The 21,370-nt window shown below is 27.2% G+C and overlaps 1 protein-coding gene across 2 annotated transcripts in view; it reads left to right on the forward strand.

Moving 5' to 3' along the window:
• LOC135928322 (F-box only protein 9-like) overlaps positions 1 to 19,716 on the forward strand; it is a 38,001-nt gene extending 18,285 nt beyond the window's left edge. The window contains exons 3-5 of one of the 2 annotated variants that reach the window (XR_010572287.1): positions 18,519 to 18,929; positions 19,218 to 19,297; positions 19,344 to 19,716. Coding sequence is in view for 1 of the 2 variants with exons in the window: in XM_065464762.1 (XP_065320834.1) it covers positions 18,519 to 18,946; positions 19,218 to 19,297; positions 19,344 to 19,434 (599 nt within the window). In the remaining variant the exon portion in view is untranslated. Of the gene's footprint in view, positions 1 to 18,518; positions 18,947 to 19,217; positions 19,298 to 19,343 lie in introns of both variants that reach the window. The other variant, XM_065464762.1, reaches the window with a different exon arrangement.
• The last annotated feature ends 1,654 nt before the right edge of the window (positions 19,717 to 21,370 follow it).

Here is a 21,370-nt window from a genome sequence, read left to right on the forward strand (position 1 = left end):
GTTATTTTTTGAACCGGAAACGTAAAAAAATACATCTAAGCATAATTGGATAGGAAATTTAATTCTGAGTAGAATGATATAAAAATATTCAAAATTGCATATAATTAGCCTTTTCCCTTCCAACGTTTTTACAACAAAAAAATTTTTAAAATTTATTTTTTGAACCGATATCGTAAAAAAATACATCAAAGCATATTTAGATAGGAAATTTAATTCTGAGTTCAATGATATAAAAATTTAAAAAATTAAACTTAAGATGTTAGCCTTTTCCCTTCGAACGTTTTCGCGACAAAAATGTTATTTTTTGAACCGGAAACGTAAAAAAATACATCTAAGCATAATTGGATAGGAAATTTAATTCTGAGTAGAATGATATAAAAATATTCAAAATTGCATATAAGATGTTAGCCTTTTCCCTTCCAACGTTTTTACCACAAAAAAATTTTTAAATTTTATTTTTTGAACCGATATCGTAAAAAAATACATCAAAGCATATTTAGATAGGAAATTTAATTCTGAGTTCAATGATATAAAAATATTCAAAATTGCATATAACATGTTAGCCTTTTCCCTAATCCAGTACTCACAATATCGTTATACTTACTATCAATTTAGTTTTGAAAAAAAACTTAAATAGAATATACATATAATTTTAAAAATTCCCATATTTTAAAATAACCAAATAATTTAATTAAAAATATAAATTAAAAATTAATAAAATTAAATAAAATTATAATCGCAATTTATTTCAAAGAATTAATAAAAAAATTGAAATATTATAATCCATTTTTTTAAAATAACCAAATATAATTTAATTAAAAATAAAAATTAAATAAAAATAAAACCGCAATTTATTTCAAAGAATTAATAAAAAAATTGAAAAGATCTTAAAATTTCCATTTTTTTAATATATTATATTCCATTTTTTTTAAATAAATAAATATAATTTAATTAAAAATATAAATTAAAAATTAATAAAATTAAATAAAATTAAAACCGTAATTTATTTCAAAGAATTAATAAAAAAATTGAAAAGATCTTAAAATTTCCATTTTTTTAATATATTATAATGTAATGTTATTATAATATTTTTTCTCGTAAAAAAAGCAATAAATCAATCAAATTACACATTATGTAATCATTTTCTTTGTTATTTTTATTTTCAATATTATTTTTTAGCCTTTCGTATCATGCAGCCTTTCGACTTATAGACCTACCCCAATTAAATTATTATTAAAAAAATAACAAAATAAAAAAATATAATATTATCCCGAAACTTTTTATAAACACTTTTTTCATAAGGTCTATGAAAGGCTGCATGATACAAAAGACTAAAAAATAATATTGAAAATAAAAAATAACAAAGAAAATGTTTAATGAGAATTTGTGTTGTGATGATTTAATGAAACATATTGACGATTAAATTTAAACCCATTCATGTATAATTATATTGCTAACAGAAATAATTAAAATAACACATTTGTATTTATGTACATTATGTATAAAAAAATTTAAAACAATTCTTTTTCTTTAAAACTTTTCAAAATTTTTAAAAAAAAATTAAAATATTTTTTTTCTTTAAAATTAATTTTTATCTATAAACTATAGAAGACTTTCTGAATGAGTTATAAAATATCCAATTTTTTTATGGGTAAAACTTAAGGTCAAATTATGATAATTTTTAACTTATTTCTTCATTGTTTATTAATTTTCCTTTCTTATATTAAAGTTTCGAAAATGACTTGTTAAATCTTTATTTAATGTATATTTTATTTACATAATAAAAGATCAAAAAATATTTATTTTTCTATTTGTATCGCACATAATATAACGAAAAAATATATCTATATTATATAATCTAGTGTTTATATGAATTCTGTTATTGGGTTTGGGATATATAGAGCGATACTGATTTTTCAAAACGTCAAAAAAATTCTCAATGGGGTTTAATTGAGGGGAATCTTTTTGATAGTTTTCTGTTATTATATGAGCTCGGTGAATGGGCGCATTATCCATTATTATTAGCGAATTCAACGGTAAAATGGATGATAATTCATCCAGGTAAGTTTTGAATTTTATTGATGTAAATGCCCCGTCTATAATCATGTATTTTTTGAAATCATTAATTCCTATAGTGCATAAAACCGATACGTTTTTCCCCTTTGAAGGAGGGAGTTTGACGGATGGCCTCTTACCCAGAGGTGCCCATCCATAGTGGGAAATGACGTGGGAATTGAAGCCTGTTTCATCTAAATAGAATGTATTTTGCAATAGCACGTTCATCATTTTTAGGCAATATTCTTTACGAATATTTATAACATCTGAGGAACTCTGTCTATCGGGTTCTTTTCCAACCCTTTTCCTGCTCCACCCCATTGATCTAAGGCATCTAGATATTCCCGAATCACTCATTTTGAGATGAGGTGGTAAATTTTCCACTATATTTTTATTGTCAATCCATTATTATGTTCTAGTAGCTGTATAATTTTAGATTTTAATTCTGAATCATTCTTTTTGTTCCTTCCACTTTGGTGGATTATGTAATCGGCCAAGGGGGCACCGTAGTATTCGGGGAATGTTATCCTTTTAAAACGGTATACTGAACCAATGGATAAATTGAGATCATGGGCCATTGTCTTTGCGCTTGCCTGTTCAAATCTAGGTTTATTAAGCCATTTTTTGTCTATGGCTATTTTTTCTTGACTCCAAATTTCTTTTGTGGTTTATGATATCTAAGTTTGTTGTAGTACCACTTATTTGATTAGGTAAAGAGATATTTGTTATGTCAAATAACGCTGAATGTGATATATTTTGAGAATAAGTTGATTCTTCCTGTGAGGAAAAATCTAAAAAATTATATATAATAATTTTATATAATGTTAAATGTTAAAAACCTGTAGATGTAGTAAGGTCTAAGATAAGAGAGATGAAATTATTCATAATAAATAAGTTAAAAAAAGTTTTAAAAAATAATTTATAAGTTTTAAAAAAATTTTATAGAAAAAGAATTGTTTTAATTTTTTTTATACATATGTCAAAATGTGTTATTTTAATTATTTCTGCTAGCAATATACTTATATATGTCGTAATTTTTAAAGGGATCATGACTATCCCACGGGATTTAAAGGGATAACTAAAAAATTAGGGTTTTAAATTAAGGAATGATAATACGGGATTATCACGTTTTAATCGTGATAAAGAGGAATCTTATTTTAAAAGCGTTTTCCACGAGTTTCGTTTTAATTTTCAATTTTGTTTTTTTGGCTTTATGATATAAGATATGTCTAGTATAGGGTATCAATCGATAGCTAATCAAAAGATCTATTCAACTGAAGGTCAATCTCTGCACCATAATGGGCGGTCTAGGGGGTAGGGGTGGGGGGGGGTGTAAAAATATTTTTTTAATATGGGTATCAATCGATAGCTATCAAAAGATCTATTCAACTGGAGGTCAATCTCTGCCCCATAATGGGCGGTCTAGGGGGTAGGGGTGGGGGGAGGGGTGTAAAAAATATTTTTTTTGATATGGGTATCAATCGATAGCTAATCAAAAGATCTATTCAACTGGAGGTCAATCTCTGCCCCATAATGGGCGGTCTAGGGGGGTAGGAGTGGGGGGGGGGGTGTAAAAAATAATTTTTTTTGATATGGGTATCAATCGATAGCTAATCAAAAGATCTATTCAACTGGAGGTCAATGTCTGCCTCATAATAGGCGGTCTAGGGGGTGGGGTGGGGGGTGTAAAAAATATTTTTTTTTGATATGGATATTAAATAAAAGCTAATTTAAATATCTTTTGACTCCAAGCATTCATTCTTGGTCTTGATGAGTTTGACTTGGTCTGGGGGTGGATGAAGAGAGGGGGGGTAAAAAAATAAGTTTTTTGATATGGTATCAAATAAGAGGTAATTAAGATATCTTTTTATGGTAATAATAATAATCACTTTAAGCGGGTGGATCTAGGTTTTGGGGGGTCAGGTATATTTTTATCAACATAAAATATCGATATAGGTATCAAATAAAAGCTAATTTAAATTTCTTTTAATGCATTCATTTTTGGTCTTGATGGGTATAACTTGGTCTGGTGGGTGGATGGAGGGGTTTGATTATATTGATTTTATTTCTCTAAGCGGGCGTATTAAAAGTTATGAATATTATTATTCTTATAGAACATTAACATGGGTAAATAAAATTAAATACAACATATTTAGACTTCAATATTAAATATCACTATAAGCAGAGCTCATATAATGTCAATGCTTTTTAAAAACTTATTATAACCTAATAAAATTATTTGCTCGCAGCTTATTTTAATATGTTATATATTTAAATCTCAAAATTTCTGGCTATATTTGAAACCATCGATTCACAAATTTTAAAATGACATATTAAATTTTTCTTTCTACAGTTATAAATTATTACACATCTTTAGAAGCAAATCATCCTTATTATTATATTTTTCTTCAAACCATATAATCAACACATATTTTATTTTATTTTGATATTTGAAATTTAAATATAATTTTGAACAGTTATTTATTATTACAAGTAATATTTAAATGACATTTTGTGGAACAATTAATCCCATTTTTAAAACATTGGCATCTCTTATTGTTGCGACTTTTTTGGCAATTGCAAATTGATTTACAATTACCATAAGAAGATGCACTTCTTGATGCTGTTATTATGGAAATAGTCTTATCAGGAATGGTTAAATTGGAAAATTTTATTGATTTATGAACACTCGTTTTTAAAAATGGTGAATCAATTTTTCCCGATTGAGTTCCAACCCATAGTTTATCGCCCTCCATTTGGATAATTTTGGCCTCAATATTTTTGGGGCATATATTAGATCTATCATTTTTATTTATTGGGATCAGTACGTGATCCCCAATGGATAATTTTATTTTTTTAATTTTATTTTTGTAAGCATTGTGTTGCTTATTCCTATCTAATAAATATGCAATAAAGGAAGGAATCTTGCTAAAATATTTTCTATAGTATTCCCAATTGAATTAGTTGTATTTTTATCTTGCCATGCAATTGTGTTTCCTATTTTATATTTCGTTTTGTCCGAAAGAATATATTGAATATAATAATATGATTCGTATAAATTTTTCCTTTTTATTTTTTGTGCAATAACTATACCTTCAGGAGTATTACTACTATTCTGGTTATAAAGAAGAAATAAAGTATTTGTATATGTTGAATTTGAAACACTGGGGAAATCTGGTTTAAAATAAAATATAAAAATGAAGAGTTAAATTAGTAGGCTAGAGTTAGTAAAATATTCATTAAATTTATTATATTCATCAGATAAAAGAATAATTTATCAATCCATTGACATTATATGATGAACTTCAAATAGAATTTTAAATTAAACCTTTTAATTTTAAGTTTACAATATTTATTATCATTCATTTTTTACTCATTTCATCGGGATTAGAATCGATCAATAAGTTATCTTTTAACGGTGAGCTTGGTGCTTTGAATAAAACCTTTAAAAAATTTTAGGAGTTACTATTATATATTAATTCTGACATATTTTATTATTACTGATTTCATCAGGATCAGATTCTATCAATGAGTTTTCGCTTGATGATAACCTCGGAAGAGTATGAACCAAACCTTTATTGAATTAGGGGCTAAATATATTTAAATATAATGATTTTTTATTTGGAGGCTGGTGGCGATGCAGAGGTTTAAATTTTCTGAAAATTATTAATTTTTTTATAAATTTTGAATCAAACCTTTAAAAAATTTAAGAGTTACAATAATATATTTAAATCTAACATATTTTATTATTACTGATTTCATCAGGATTCTAATGACTTTTCTCTTGATGTTAACCTCGGAAGAGTATGAACCAAACCTTGATAGAATTAGGGGGTAAATATATTTAAATATAATGATTTTTTATTTGGAGGCTGGTGGCGATGCAGAAGTTTAAATATTCTGAAATTATAAATTTTTTTTATTAATTTCGATAATTTTGAATTAAACCTTTAAAAAAATTAGGAGTTACAATTTATATATTAATTCTAGCATATTTTATTATTACTGATTTCATCAGGATCATATTCTATCAATGAGTTTTCGCTTGATGTCGGAAGCGTATGAACCAAACCTTTATAAAATTAGGGGTTAAATATATTTAAATATATAATGATTTTTTATTTGGAAGCTGGTGGCGATGCAGAGGTTTAAATTTTCTGAAAATTATTAATTTTTTTTATAAATTTTGAATTAAACCTTTAAAAAATTTAAGAGTTACAATAATATATATTTAAATCTAACATATTTTATTATTACTGATTTCATCAGGATATTCTAATGAGTTTTCTCTTGATGTTAACCTCGGAAGAGTATGAACCAAACCTTTATAGAATTAGGGGGTAAATATTTTTAAATATAAAATAATTATTTTTTATTTGGAGGCTGGTTGCGATGCGGAGATTTAAATTTTTAAAAATTATATAGCCCTTTAAGAATTTTAATTTTTTTTTTATAAATTTGGATATATTATTTTTTATATTGAGCCCTCTTAAATATTATAGATTTTTACTCATTTCTTCATGATCAGAATCTACATTAACTATTTCTGGTATCACTTCCGGTTCGCTATCAACCGAATAAGGTGTTCTAGCGAAAAATACATTAAATGGGGTATTTTTAATTGTTCTAGAAAATCCTAGATTGATATTAAATACTATTTTAGGGAGCGCAGTCGCCCAATCATATTTTTTTGTTTCCAACATGTAACCGCTTATTCGCGACTCTAAAGTTCCATTTGCTCGCTCAATTAAACCATTGGTTTCTGGGTGGCGTGGTCGCGAATGTGCGAATATTACCCCTGGAAAATCATCCTTTAACATAGATTCAACCATTTTATCTACAAATATTTTTTTAGACAAATCAATAATTTTATTTACTTTTAAATTCTCGTCCATTATCACTTTGTAAAATTTTTGGAGGACCGAAAGTAAAAAACAAATTTCGTATAACCCTTACTGTTTGTTCCCCTTGTTTTGATATAAGAGGCTTTGCGTATGTAAATTTAAAAAAATGGTCTTTAAAGTGAATTATGTATTTAAATTCTCCATCAGGAGTGCTACTAAAATCAATAAGATTCATTACAACTCGACCCCATACTGCCGTTGACTTTATAGCTTTACCAGTTGGGGCCTTCGGCAACGTCATCTATGAGCATACCTCACAATTTTTTATATAATCTTTGAGCTTATTCACTGGAACAGTTGCATATATTGTTTCAATCGATTTGATAGTTGTGTTCACTCCTAAATTTTTGGGAAAATAAAAAGATTACTAGTGCAATTTTACGAACCGTGTTTTTTATTCGCATAATATTTATTAATTATACTTAGTACTTGTATATTCGATTCGTTCATATTAATATTAATTTAAACAAATTTGAATAAATAATATTACAATTAATATTCTATAAATTTTGAAATACTACTAGAATAAACATAGTATGTATTTTCAAACGAGAATATATTATTGTCATAAAAATAACAATACGCATACATTTTAAAGAAATAAACATTAAGTATAAAAATAAATTGCATTCAGCTAATATTATTAGCGCTATACACGCACTATCATAATAATATTTTTAAAAAATTAAAGTTTAAGCTAATATTTTCTATTTTACATGTCAATAAGAACACATGTTGAACCAATTTATAACATGGTTCAGTTGAATTCAAGTTATTAGGCCAAAATTTTAAAACGGTAAGTTGAGTTTGTTTTTACATTTCATTTTGGTAATGATGATAATCTATTATATTGATAAAACTAATTTACATATATCATTTTATTAGTATTATTTCTACAAAAATTAACCTAGTTCCCTCGAAATAAAAAAAATCCTTCATTTCTTTTTTTAATTATAGATTTTTTGTTGATTTAAAATTTGTCACTTTATTATTATTTTTTTAAAAATTATATTTCAATTCATCCGCAAATTCTGTCAACACATTCCTATAAGATCTTATTTTATCCCTACAATACGAGGTATACCCTTTTATTTTATTTTTTTTAAATGATTTTTACACTATATTTTTATAATTCAGCATAAGAGTGATAGGGGCCCGTTAATTTCCCGAACCATTTTTGAAATAAATCATGTATCTTCATTCTGGTTTGGGGAAATTGATATAATTTTTTGTTTCGTTTCGGTTTATATAAGTTTTTTTATATAGAAAAAATAAAAACCGAATAAAACTAAAAAAAATAAGCTGAATTTCGTTATATTTTAGTATAAAACTTGAAGAGAAATAACAAATGTAATTACCCATTTCTTTTATTTTTAATACTATAAATAAATAAAATTTAAAAACCTAAGGGTGTGTCTTAGTTCAACTCATTTTGATACTTATTTCTGTTTAGCCTAGGCTAGACAGCTTTTGAACTAGGAAACTCTATTTTGGTATGTTTAGTATTTCATGGCATTGTTATTTTTCATATTTTTTTTGTGTTTTTCGATTTGTTTCTTTCGTTTTTTTGTTTATATCTTACTTTTGAAGCTGTTTAGACGAAGCTATTATAGCTATCCAAACAGTCGGCTGTTTACCAATAAGTCGAACCAGGACATTTAGATATTTATAAAGTTTCTCTTCCTTTTCGATTAAATTATAACCATGCGCAGAAAGTAAAATATTTTCCAAGATCCGACGCAACCAGTTTTTCCCTTAAATTCCTAATCCGAACATAATTGACAAAATAGATTTACCCTAAAATTTATTTATTTTTTTGTATATTATTATAAAATATCTAATTGAAAAATTATTCTTATAATCTTTAAAAAAAATTGTAAAATTATCTAACATTCAAATTATAAAATAATATACAATGAAACCATGATTTATTGACATTTGCAAATTCCTGCTACGCCTCCAGCCCTGCCTGGTGTTATTTTTACAAAACAATTTAGGTTCGGGCTGGGTAAGGCCTAATATTTTTAAAAAAAATTCTGGCTGGGTCGGACTGTTATCATTCAATTTTATGAAATACATGATATATTTTAAAATTCTTGCAAGAAATAAGACGCAATATTTTTTATTTGTGGATTTTTTTTTATAATTAAAAAATTATTAATGTTTTCTATATTTAAATAAATTCGGACCGAGCCAGGCGGACAAATAATTTTTATATAGGGTCACAATTTTTGGGAAAAATATAAGAAAAAATTAAGGATCGGGCAGGGTGGAACAAATTTTTTAAAATAAATTTCGGGCCGGGTCCGGCTTAAAAAATTAATCCCGATGCAGATCCCTAATTGATATCACTTATTAAATTTAAAATTGTACAAAAAAACCCACATGGAAAAATAAATTTCAGACAACCCGAATTAAAAAATAATCACAATTTGACAGGTTGGGTCGGGTTTGGCTAATATCAAATAAACTACAAAATAGTATATGAAAATAGAATAATATTCGATTTTTTAACTATGAGAATAATACTAGTGAATATTTATTTAAATGAAGTTATTGGAATACAAATAAAAATAATAGTATATATTATAATTTGAATCGTTAGAAGCACGTGCACTACTTAAGAAAAATAGTAATTCAATAAACATTTACCTGTATGATTTTTATCATTGTGATGTTTCTTAAATATTTCATCCAATTCGGATAATATAATAATTGGCTTGTTTTTTTTCTAGCACATTATAATATTATTTTTTAAATAAAAAAGTCCTTTAATTTTAGATTTTAGTTTGGCATCTATTCCAGGAATGATTGTATAGTTGTTAGTCATTAGAATTTTTTTATAAATTTGATATTGGGTTTGATTTTTAGGCATAACTAATTGGGGCATTATTAAAAATGATAATATTTTGAATTTATTAATATATAAAAAAGAAATTTGAAATTAAGTAAAAAAAAATATTCTAAATCTTCACTTCCCCTACCCCCCCCCCCTTTTATAATTTTTTTATCTTTTCCTTTTTTTGATGATAAAAAAATTTTTTCTTGGAAATATATTTTTAGAAAATATTCCAAAATTAAAAGAATATGTTTGTTAGTATTTTTATCATTAATCATTTCCTTAAAAAATAACAGATATCCTCCCATATATAATTTTTATATTAAATAAAATGGAAATGACATTTAATAATATTATTAAAAATTTAAAAAATATTTTAAAATAGAGAAGGAGAAAGAGGAAGAATTAGCTATCGATGAATACCCATATCAAAAAAAAATATTTTTTACACCCCCCCTACCCCTACCCCCCTAGATTACCCATTATGGGGCAGAGATTGGCCTCCAATTGAATAGATCCTTTGATTAGCTATCGATTGATACCCATATCAAAAAAAAAAATTTACCACCCCCCTCACCCCCTAGACTGCCCATTATGGGGCAGAGATTGACCTCCAGTTGAATAGATCCTTTGATTAGCTATCGATTGATACACATATTTAAAAAAATATTTTTTACACCCCCTCACCTCTACCCCCTAGACCGCCCATTATGGGGCAGTGATTGTCCTCCAGTTGAATAGATCCTTTGATTGGCTATCGATTAATACCCATATTAAAAAAATTAATTTTTTACCCCCCCCCCTCTTACCCCTACCCTTCTAGACCACCCATTATGGGGCAGAGATTGTCCTCCAGTTGAATAGATCTTTTGATTAGCTATCGATTGATACTCATATCAAAAAAAATTATTTTTTACACCCCTCCCCCACTCCACCTTACCCAGACCGCACATTATTGGGCAGAGAGTAACCTCCAGTTGAATAGATCTTTTGATTGGCTATCGATTGATACCCATATCAAAAAAATTATTTTTTACACCCCCCTATACCGCCCATTATGGGGCAGGGATTGATCTCCAGTTGAATAGATCTTTTGATTAACTATCTATTGATACCCTATACTAGACATATCTTATATCATAAGGCCAAAAAAACAACATTGAAAATTAAAAACGCAACGAAACTCGTGGAAAACGCTTTTAAAATAAGATTCCTCTTTATCACGATTAAAACGTGATAATACCGTATAGTTCTTTATCCTTTAAAAAATTGAAATTTTAAAGGGATCCCTTTAAATCCCGTGAAGATCCCGGATAGTCATGATCCCTATAAAAATTACGACATATACATGAATGGGTTTAAATTTAATCGTCAATATGTTTCATTAAATCATCACAACACTGTATTATAATAACATTACATTATAATATATTAAAAAATTGGTAAGATCTTTTCAATTTTTTATTAATTCTTTGTAATAATTATACAATTTTTAAGTTTTTTTCAAAACTAAATTGATAGTAAGTATAAAGATATTGTAAGCACTGGATTACATAGTAATTAACAAATATAAATTAAATGGTAAATTTTTTTAAAAAAATATTATTTTTTGCGAAAACATTCCAAAAGAAAAGGCTAACATTTTAAACGTAATTTTAAGTATTTTTATATCATTGAACTCAGAATTAAATTCTCTATCCAAAAATGCTTAGTTGTATTTTTTTTACGTTTCCGGTTTGAAAATATTTTTTTTGTCGCGAAAACATTCATAAAAAGGTTAGCATTTTAAACGTAATTTTAAGTATTTTTATGTCATTAAACTCGGAATTAAATTCTCTATCCAAAAATACTTAGATGTATTTTTTTACGTTTTCGGTTCGAAAAATATTTTTTTTGTCGCGAAAACATTCAAAGGGAAAAGGCTAACATTTTAAACGTAATTTTAAGTATTTTTATATCACTGAGCTAAGAATTAAATTCTCTGTCTAAAAATGCTTAGATGTATTTTATTACTTTTCCGGTATGAAAAAAATTTTTTTTTTCGCGAAAACATTTAATTTGATCAATTATAAGACGAAATACTTCGACCCAATAATTGCAAATCAAATCCTACAAGTTTTTTTTATTATCTCATTAATTTTTTTCGACGATAACATCCGCAACATCGATAATCTGGTATTTAAAATTTTTTTTATGAAGCATAAATTTTTTAATGTTTACCTAAAGAAATAACAAATAAAAGTTAAAAGTTTGTTAGCCTTCCTATTGTTAAAATTTTTCAAAGATCCGTTAGCACTTTTAAAAATTTGAAAATATTTTAAATAACGATTATGACAATTTTCACTCTTCTATGGTACATCTTCACTAAAATTTTATTTTAACATCTTTACATATATATATTCTTACCTATTTACTTTAAAAATAGTTAATAAATAACGATTATGACAATTGTCAATCTTCTATGGTACATCTTCACTGAATATTTATTTTAACATCTTTACAATATATATTTTTACCTATTTACTTTAAAAAAATTTAAAAAGTTCACAAATAACGATTATGACAATTGTCACTTTTCTATGGTACATCTTCACTGAAATTTTATATTGACATCTTTACAATATATATTTTTACCTTATTTGTTTTAAAAAAATTCAAAAAAGTTCACAAATAACGATTATGACAAATGTCACTTTTCTATGGTACATCTTCACTTAAATTTTATTTTAACATCTTTACAATATATATTTTTACCTATTTACTTTAAAAAAGTTAAAAAATAACGATTATGACAATTGTCACTCTTCTATGGTACATCTTCACTGAAATTTTATTTTAACATCTTTACAATATATATTTTTACCTATTTGTTTTAAAAAAGTTCACAAATAACGATTACGACAATTGTCACTTTTCTATGGTACATCTTCACTGAAATTTTATTTTAACATCTTTACAATATATATTTTTACCTATTTGTTTTAAAAAAGTTCACAAATAACGATTATGACAATTGTCACTTTTCTATGGTACACCTTCACTGAAATTTTATTTTAACATCTTTACAATATATATTTTTACCTAATTACTTTTAAAAAAGTTAAAAAATAACGATTATGACAATTGTTACCCTTCTATGGTACATCTTCACTAAAATTTTATTTTAACATCTTTTACAATATATATTTTTACCTATTTGTTTTAAAAAAATTCAAAAAGTTTACAAATAACGATTATGACAATTGTCACTTTTATATGGTACATCTTCACTGAAATTTTATTTTAACACATTTACAATATATATATTTTTACCTATTTACTTTTCAAAAATAACGATTATGTTATGACAATTGATATTTTTCTATGATGGTACATCTTCACTGAAATTTTATTTTTACATCTTTACAAATTTTTCCTAAAAAATTTAAAAAAAGTTCAAAAATAACGATTATGATTTAATTTAGTCGACTTAATTAGTCGTTTTAGTCGACTATATTAGTCGTTTTAGTCGACTATATTAGTCGTTTTAGTCGACTATATTAGTCGTTTTAGTCGACTATATTAGTCGTTTTAGTCGACTATATTAGTCGTTTTAGTCGACTAATGGACTAATTTAGTTGCTAAAGTGTTTAGTCGAATTTTTCGACTAAAACTATTAGTTAGTCGACTAAATTTAGTCGATTAACAACACTAGTAAGAATAATAGTGATAACGATATTTACAAGATGGCGAAATAAAATGCTAAGAAATTAATAGCGAAGGCTCAAAAAGAAAAAAGGCAGGAGTTTGTTAAAAAAAATGGAATGCACTGAAGGAATGGGAAATGTGGTTTAAATGGCAAAGCAGATGGCAAAAAAGAGGCAAGATATGTTAGGTAAGTGTTAAATGTTTGAAAAATATGGAAGGAAAAATGGTAATTGATAGTAATGGTATTAAGAACAACTGGAAGATCTACATGAAAGGACTTTTGAACGAAGAAAATGAATGGGATAATAATGTTAGTTGTGCAAAGGTAGAAGGTCCAGGGTGTAATTTTAGCAAGGATGAAATAAAGAGAGCAGTGAAAAAGATAAAGGGAAGGCATCGCGTTTAACGATGGTGGTATCAGAGATGTTTAAAGGTTCTGATGACTTAAGGATTGAATGGTTAATGGGCTAATCAAATTGTCACAGATGGAATTATTCCCGAGGACTGGCGTAGAAGTATAATTATCCAGATACAAGGGAAAAGGTGATCCTTTAGATTGCGGGTCTTACAGAACTATTAAACTCTTGGAACATGCAATGAAGGTATTTGAGAGGGTGTTAGAGAAGCGGATAAGAGAACAAACTAAAATTGATGAAATACAGTTTGGTCATCGGGAAAAGGCACGACAGATGCAATTTTTGTGGTGAGGCAAATACAAAAAGTATCTTGCGAAGGAAAAGAAACTCTATTATGCGTTTGATGATTTAGAGAAAGCATTTGACAGGGTGCCGCGTGAGGTTGATAGATGGGCCTTGAGAAAATCAGGTGTGGAGGAACGGTTGGGTATCGCAGTGATGGCAATGTATGTAGGAGCACAAACAGCAGTACGGACAGATTATGGTGATAGTGAAAGCTTTGAGGTGAAAGTAGGACTTTATCGGATCCGTGCTGAGTCCATTATTATTTATCTTAGTAATGGATGTGGTGGCTAGAGAAATGCATGAAGGACTTCCCTGGGAGCTATTATATGCAGATGACCTTGTATTAATGGCAAAGAAGAATTGAGGGATAAAATTAGTATATGGAAGATGACTATGGAAGCAAATGGACTGAAAATGAATGCATCAAAGACAAAGGTGATGATTGGTGGAGAAAATCTAAAGATGGAGGAATCCGGTAAGTGACCTTGTGCTGTATGTGGGAAAGTAGTTGCTAATTCAATCCAATGCACCAGATGCCAAAAATGGGTACATAATAGATGGAAAAAAGACAGTTTGATGTTAGAAAGAATGACCTTTATTTGTAGAACACGTTTGAAAGGGATACATAATAATGTTAACGTAGATAATGGTGGTCTGTATATTGGCAATGGGTTAACCCTAGAAAAAGTGGATAAGTTTTGTTATTTTGGTGATATGCTAAACTCAGATGGTGGTGTAGATTCTGGCTTGGAAGAATTTCAGAGAGATATCGTCTATTCTTACAAATAAAAAAATCTCACTGAAGTTAAAGGGGAAAGTTTACGTAAGCTGTGTGAGGAGTTGTTTAGTTTATGGCAGCGAAACATGGGCAATGAAAGCGACTCACGAAGCCAAATTAGAAAGAACAGAGATGAGGATGATTAGATGGATGTGTGGTGTATATATCTCTGAGAGAGAAAAACACTAGCTAGGAATTGCGAGCAAGATTGGATATAGAAATGATTGGAGTGGTAATGCGACGAAATAGACTAAGATGGTTTGTACATGTGGAACGTAAAAAGATGAGTGGGTAAAGAGATGCATCTTGATGGAAGTAGGAGGATCAAGACCTAGAGGAAGGCCCAAGATAACGTGGACAAATATGATAGCGGCGGATATGAGAAGCATGAATCTTACAAATATTGATTCTCAGGAGCGTCAAAAATGGAAAAGAAAAATCAGAGAAAAAACTGGCCTATTCGGGTAAACCTGAAAATCGCCATAAAACAGAGAAGAAGAAGAAATTATCATATAATAACATAAATATTCTCATTGAAACCATAAAAAATTTGGTTATAAAAAAATTCAAAATGAGATTGAATTTAACAGGTTCTTTTCAATCATAGTTGATGGCACATATGATGTTTCGAAATCAGAAGCAATAGCTTTGTTAGTAAGATATGTTGAAAATAGTGAGACACCTAAGTACGGGAAATACAACTGGTCTCGATATTAAAAAGAATATAATATCCAAACTTGGCTCCATGAATTTACCTCTTGAATTCCTATTTAGGCAAAACTATGATGGTGTCTCAAACATGAGTGGAAGAATCAATGGAGTGCAGGCTTTGATTAGAGCGGAGGCGCCAAAGGCAGCTTTTATTTGGTGCTATTGTCATCGATTAAATTTAATCATTGTTCAATTATGTCAATCAATAAAAGAACTGCGAAATGTTTTAGGAATATTAGACGAGATTTATATATATTTTAATGGTATTAAAAGATATTATGTAATAAAACTATTATTTTTAATTAAAAAAAATTTACCCGCCCACTCCCGCGCATTACTTTAATTTTTCAACCCGCAGCCATACGCCAAATGTTGAAAATATTTTAAAAAAACTCGACCATGCCCTTTCAAAGTATGGGCGAGTGGGCGAAAAACCCGCCCAATGCAGACCTCTAATATGTATATCACGCTTTTCAATAAACCATAGTGGAGAGTATGATATAATCAAACATATGAAATCTAACAAATATACGCTGACAAATGAACAATCTAGAACCAATACTTCTATATCATCATAGTAACCAAATATTCTAAGAATGAAACCTTGTCTGTTATTGCTGAAACAACATTTGTATATCATTCTATAAAACATTCCCATAGCTATATGTCTGCTGATTGTTCAAGCAAGCTATTTTACACACTTTTTCCTGACTATATAATTGTATCAATATTTTCATGTGGCGGAACAAACGGCTCTAAAATAATACAAAAATTTTGGCACCAGAAACAAGGGCAAATATTATAAAAGATCTAAAATACAATCGCCCGTTTTCAATACTAACGGATCCGTCAAATAGAGGTAATATAAAAACATTTCCCTTATTACTTAGATGCTTCAATAAAAAGAATGGAATAATTGTTAAATTACTTAAATTTTTTTCATCTGACAGTGAAACCTCTAAAGACATATCTATATGCTTGCTCGAAAATTTAAAAATAGCTGGACTTGATATTGCTAATGTAATGGCCTATTGTGCAGATAACGCATCTGTAAACTTTGGGAAAAATTGAAGTATTTGAACGGAATTGAAAAGCCATAATTAATACCAATAGGTTGTATAAGCCACATTCTTCATAATTCATTTAAAAAGGCCATAATTTTTCTCAAATATGATATTGAGAGTATAGAAATTAAATGTTATGATCAATTTAGCAACTCGACAAAAATAGTTACAATTTAGAATTACTTTGCCACCCAACACGCTGGCTTACATTAATCCCAGCGATTGAGCAGATGCTTAAGTATAATCAACCCCTTAAAAAATTTTTTTATCATTATCATCAACCCCACCAATTTTAAAAATATTTTTTGAAGATGATTTTGCAGAGGCATATTTAGGTGCTATCCTTAACGTTGGCACTTTAGTCAATAACATAAATTTGCAATTACAATCGGAAGATGTTAGGAATGTATACACACTCTTATCCAAAAACTAAAGAATTCGTTAAATTTAAATATTCAAAATTTTTATGGGAGCATTTCCAAAAATATTTTACAACATAATAATGACGAAGAAAAGGCTTTAAATTTCAAAAATGAATCAAAGATACTTATAAAAATATTATAGAATATATAGAAAAACGGTATAATATTATAGATGATATAGGGAAATATCTTAAGTCCTATGACATTAGAATAATAGATTACATTTATCATCGTTGGAACTAATGGTTAAAAAAATTATAACTATTCATGCAAAGAGTTTTCAGCCTATCTCCACAGTGCCGATGGAAAATCTTTATTGCCTCTTTTAAAATCATCCATAAAATATAATAATTAATATTATGCTATATTTATAAACATGGAAAAATAATACATCATAATTGTTATTATAGTGAATCAATAAAAAATATTAAATTTAATATTGTCTTAAAAATATTGTTATATTAAATATAACATATTAACCTATCCGCAAATTGGGAATATGTGGGCGAAGCCCCCCATAAATTATTATAAAAGAAAACTCACGTTTTTAAGTGAAAAATATCTGGCTAGTTCTTTCTATTGGCATCATAATTGAATAATGATTAAATTTAATCGATGACAATAGCAACAAATAATAGTTGCCTTTGAGGCCTCAGCTCTAATTAAAATCTGTACTTCATTGATTTTTTCACTCATGTTTGAAGCACCATCATAGCTTTGTCCTATTAAGAATTCGAAGGATAGATTCAAGGAACTAAGTTTGGATGTTATATTTATTTAATATTAAGCCCATGATACTCGTACAATATATCTAAAAATATTTCAACAGTTTAGGCCTTTCACCATTTTCAATATATCCTACCAACAAAGTTATTGCTTCTGATTTCGAAACATCATATGTACTATCAACTATAATTGAAAATCATCTGTTAGATTCAATTCCATTTTAAATTTTTTATAATCATATTTTTCATGGTATTTATATTATTATACAATAAATTGGAATATAGTTTCGATTTTAATCCATTTTCTATTATATCCCTTCTTTTTTTTTTGATTTTTTGTATATATAATTTGAGAACATTTTGTAAAAATTAAAAAATTATTTTTAAAAGTACCATCTCATATTCATGAGGGACATTCTCTAAATAAAAAATTTTTCAAAAAAAATACTGCCTTTCAAATTTTGAGAAGCAGTTGCTTCATGCCCTTTCTGTTGTAGGGGAAACTGGGACCAGGTATGAAAAGTCCTGGCTATACCTATAAATCTTTTTGAAAATGATTTAGATATAAGATCAATTCATAAAATATATAATATTTTTTATTGACTTTTGCTATATCCAAGTTTATTTTCTAGGCTTTTACAAAAATAAAAGAAACAAATCAATGACATATGGTAATAAGCTTCCAATGTATGCAGACGAAATTATAAGATGCATGCAGTTTTACTCTCCTACCTATAATAATGGCGACCATTATATCGGATTGATGAGATATATAACTAAAACTATGTACCCAAAATCTGTGCAGCCCATTCAAGTAGCAGATTCAAGCCAAAATAATGAAATAAAAAATTATACATTTGACATGATGAGTGGGTACTATGTTTCTCCTAAAGAAGGAAATATCATTGTTGTAGCTTTGTTGAGAAACAAAAAATTAAATGAAAAAATTGAAAATTGTAATGAGAAAAGTTTATTGACATCAATCTTACAATCTTTTATAACTGTTAAAGAACAGGAGAATTTGGCAATGATTAATTTTGACTGTATGTCTAAATTTATAGTAAAGAAACTAATTTTAATATAAAATAATTTTATTATTTTACTCTTATTATTTGGAGTTTTAAAATATTTTATAGTTCGTGAACATGTTCGATTTTTGTCAATGAACGTCGAATATGATTTTTTTTAAAAATGTTTACAGCATTACTATAAATAAGTTTAAACTTTTTAATGCCTTTTGTAAAATCAGTAATTTTTTATTGTGAATTTTAATTATCAATTTTATATTAAACATTTTTCATCACTTTTAATTTCAATACATAAAATTTAAGCATTTCCAAATTATGCCCGATGAATATGGATATCCAAACAACAAGCTTATTTATCAAAAGCAAGATAATTTATATAAAAAGTATATATTATTATTCCTACATATTATTAAAATTTATAAATATTAGCTATAAAAATAAATTGTGCCAAAGAATCAAAGAAGGAAGTTTATTTGATCCTTTTCACTTTTCTCGTCATATTAACCCCATTTTATCATGAAATTAAATGCAAAAATGTGTTTTAAAAAAAGTTATAGTTATATTTGCAAATCGTTTATTTATTATATAACACAAAAAAATTATAATACCTGTATTGACTATTTATATTTAAAATAAAATTATCAATGACCTAAGATTATATCGACCTTGACATATATTTAGAAAGGATTGGGGGGGGGGGGGGGTGTAATTTTTGTTCATTTCAACCAAAAAATTTTTGATGCTTATTTGGCGGAAGAATAAATAATGAAAAACGTATAAAGTAGAGCTGTCAGATCTGATTGAAGCTGTATCGATACCACTTGGATAGACAATTTCTTAGACTCGTTTTGGCCGGACCTTAATCTATAAAACATTAAATTGTTTTATTTTTTAAATTCATTTTATCATTATTATTTTTTTAAATAAAGTCAAATTTTCTCTACTGCTTATATTTTTCCATTTTGTTTGAATAATAGTACTTTTTTGCTTCATTTTTTCGGATCATGTCAAACTCAGGTCTCTAAGAGTTCAGATTGGACTCGGATATTTGAAAATTATGGTAAGATCGGAGCATTCTAATAATTTCTTTTATTGGATAGAGTCAGATTTCAAAAAAAAATGTTTGATGCAGGGTATAAAAGATGCAAAATTATTAATTCTTATCCTATATTGAAAAAAAAGAACAGATGTTACACAAAAATTCAATTGATATTTTGATTAGAGCCTTGCAAATTGAATTTATTTGGGCAATATTTTAATTCTAGATTTTCTTTATTGAAAATATAAATTGCAGATTTATATAAAGTTAAATAAAATACAAATTATTAATTGCTTTGTCCTAATACCAGAAAAATTATATTTATCATTTTTATTTTTAAGAAATTCATATTTTTATGTCCAACTTAGCTCGATTTTTTAAACCAATTTAATACTTAGTCCTTCCCGATTTAAAAATTTTTTAGACCTGAGGCGACTTAGAGTCAAATGACAGAACCTTGATTTATATGGCTAAGACATACTTAACATCATCAATAAATTATTAGTACCGGATAGTTATTCAAATATCGATTTAGCCTATTTTTAAAACGACTAAATCAAGATTTTAATAAAAATTATTATTTAAGCCTTAATTTTGCCAAAAGAGGGCCAACTTTCTTGCATTTTTTAACCAAATATTTGTTTGGTGAAAATCTTGATTTAGCCTTTTTATAAAAATTAGCGAAATCTAGGTTCTTAACATCAACTAGTCCGGAAAGTAGCCCCAAAAGATAGTTTTATTATTTCCTTTCTCCCTGATTGAATATCACAATCATTCGCATAACTAACAAGGGGACAATGTACATTTTTTTTAAAGTGTTTTTTATTTCTTTCGATTATCGTTCATTATTTATATATGTTGGGAATATTTAGATGATAATTTTCAAGAAATTTATTGCCCTTTTCCTATATTTCATATTAGACTATATAAAATTTGAATAAATAAAAATTGGCTTCTTTAAAAAAACAAAAAATATATTGATTAAATTCGGATAACTTCAAAGATAAAAATTCACAAGCAGCCACTTATCTTAGAATTGAGTTGCATCTCCTTTATTACTAATAATTATAGCTATCATTTAGATAGTAATCTTTTATGACTATGGAATTGTAAATTTCACCGTTTCCAATGAAGTTATGAATATTTCGGTTTAATCGGCATAAAGTTTTTGCTGCACCATCTGGGAATTTCATTGTTCTAGACGCATCTAAAGATCCGCCCAGCGCTGTTCAAGATATAGGCAATTTCGGATTTAATAGATAAAATTGAAAGCCTAGTCAATCTTTAATCGAGCTTTTGAATAAGTAAAACCATGATAATGAGTACGAAGTAGAATATTCAAATGAAAGTTGTTACATAATATGTAATATATTAACTTTTATTTTTATTATTATTCAATTTATATTACTTTAAATTG

This window comes from Gordionus sp. m RMFG-2023, chromosome 4 (genome assembly GCF_954871325.1).
Source record: "Gordionus sp. m RMFG-2023 chromosome 4, tfGorSpeb1-WG-v2, whole genome shotgun sequence".
Taxonomy (NCBI): domain Eukaryota; kingdom Metazoa; phylum Nematomorpha; class Gordioida; order Chordodea; family Parachordodidae; genus Gordionus; species Gordionus sp. m RMFG-2023.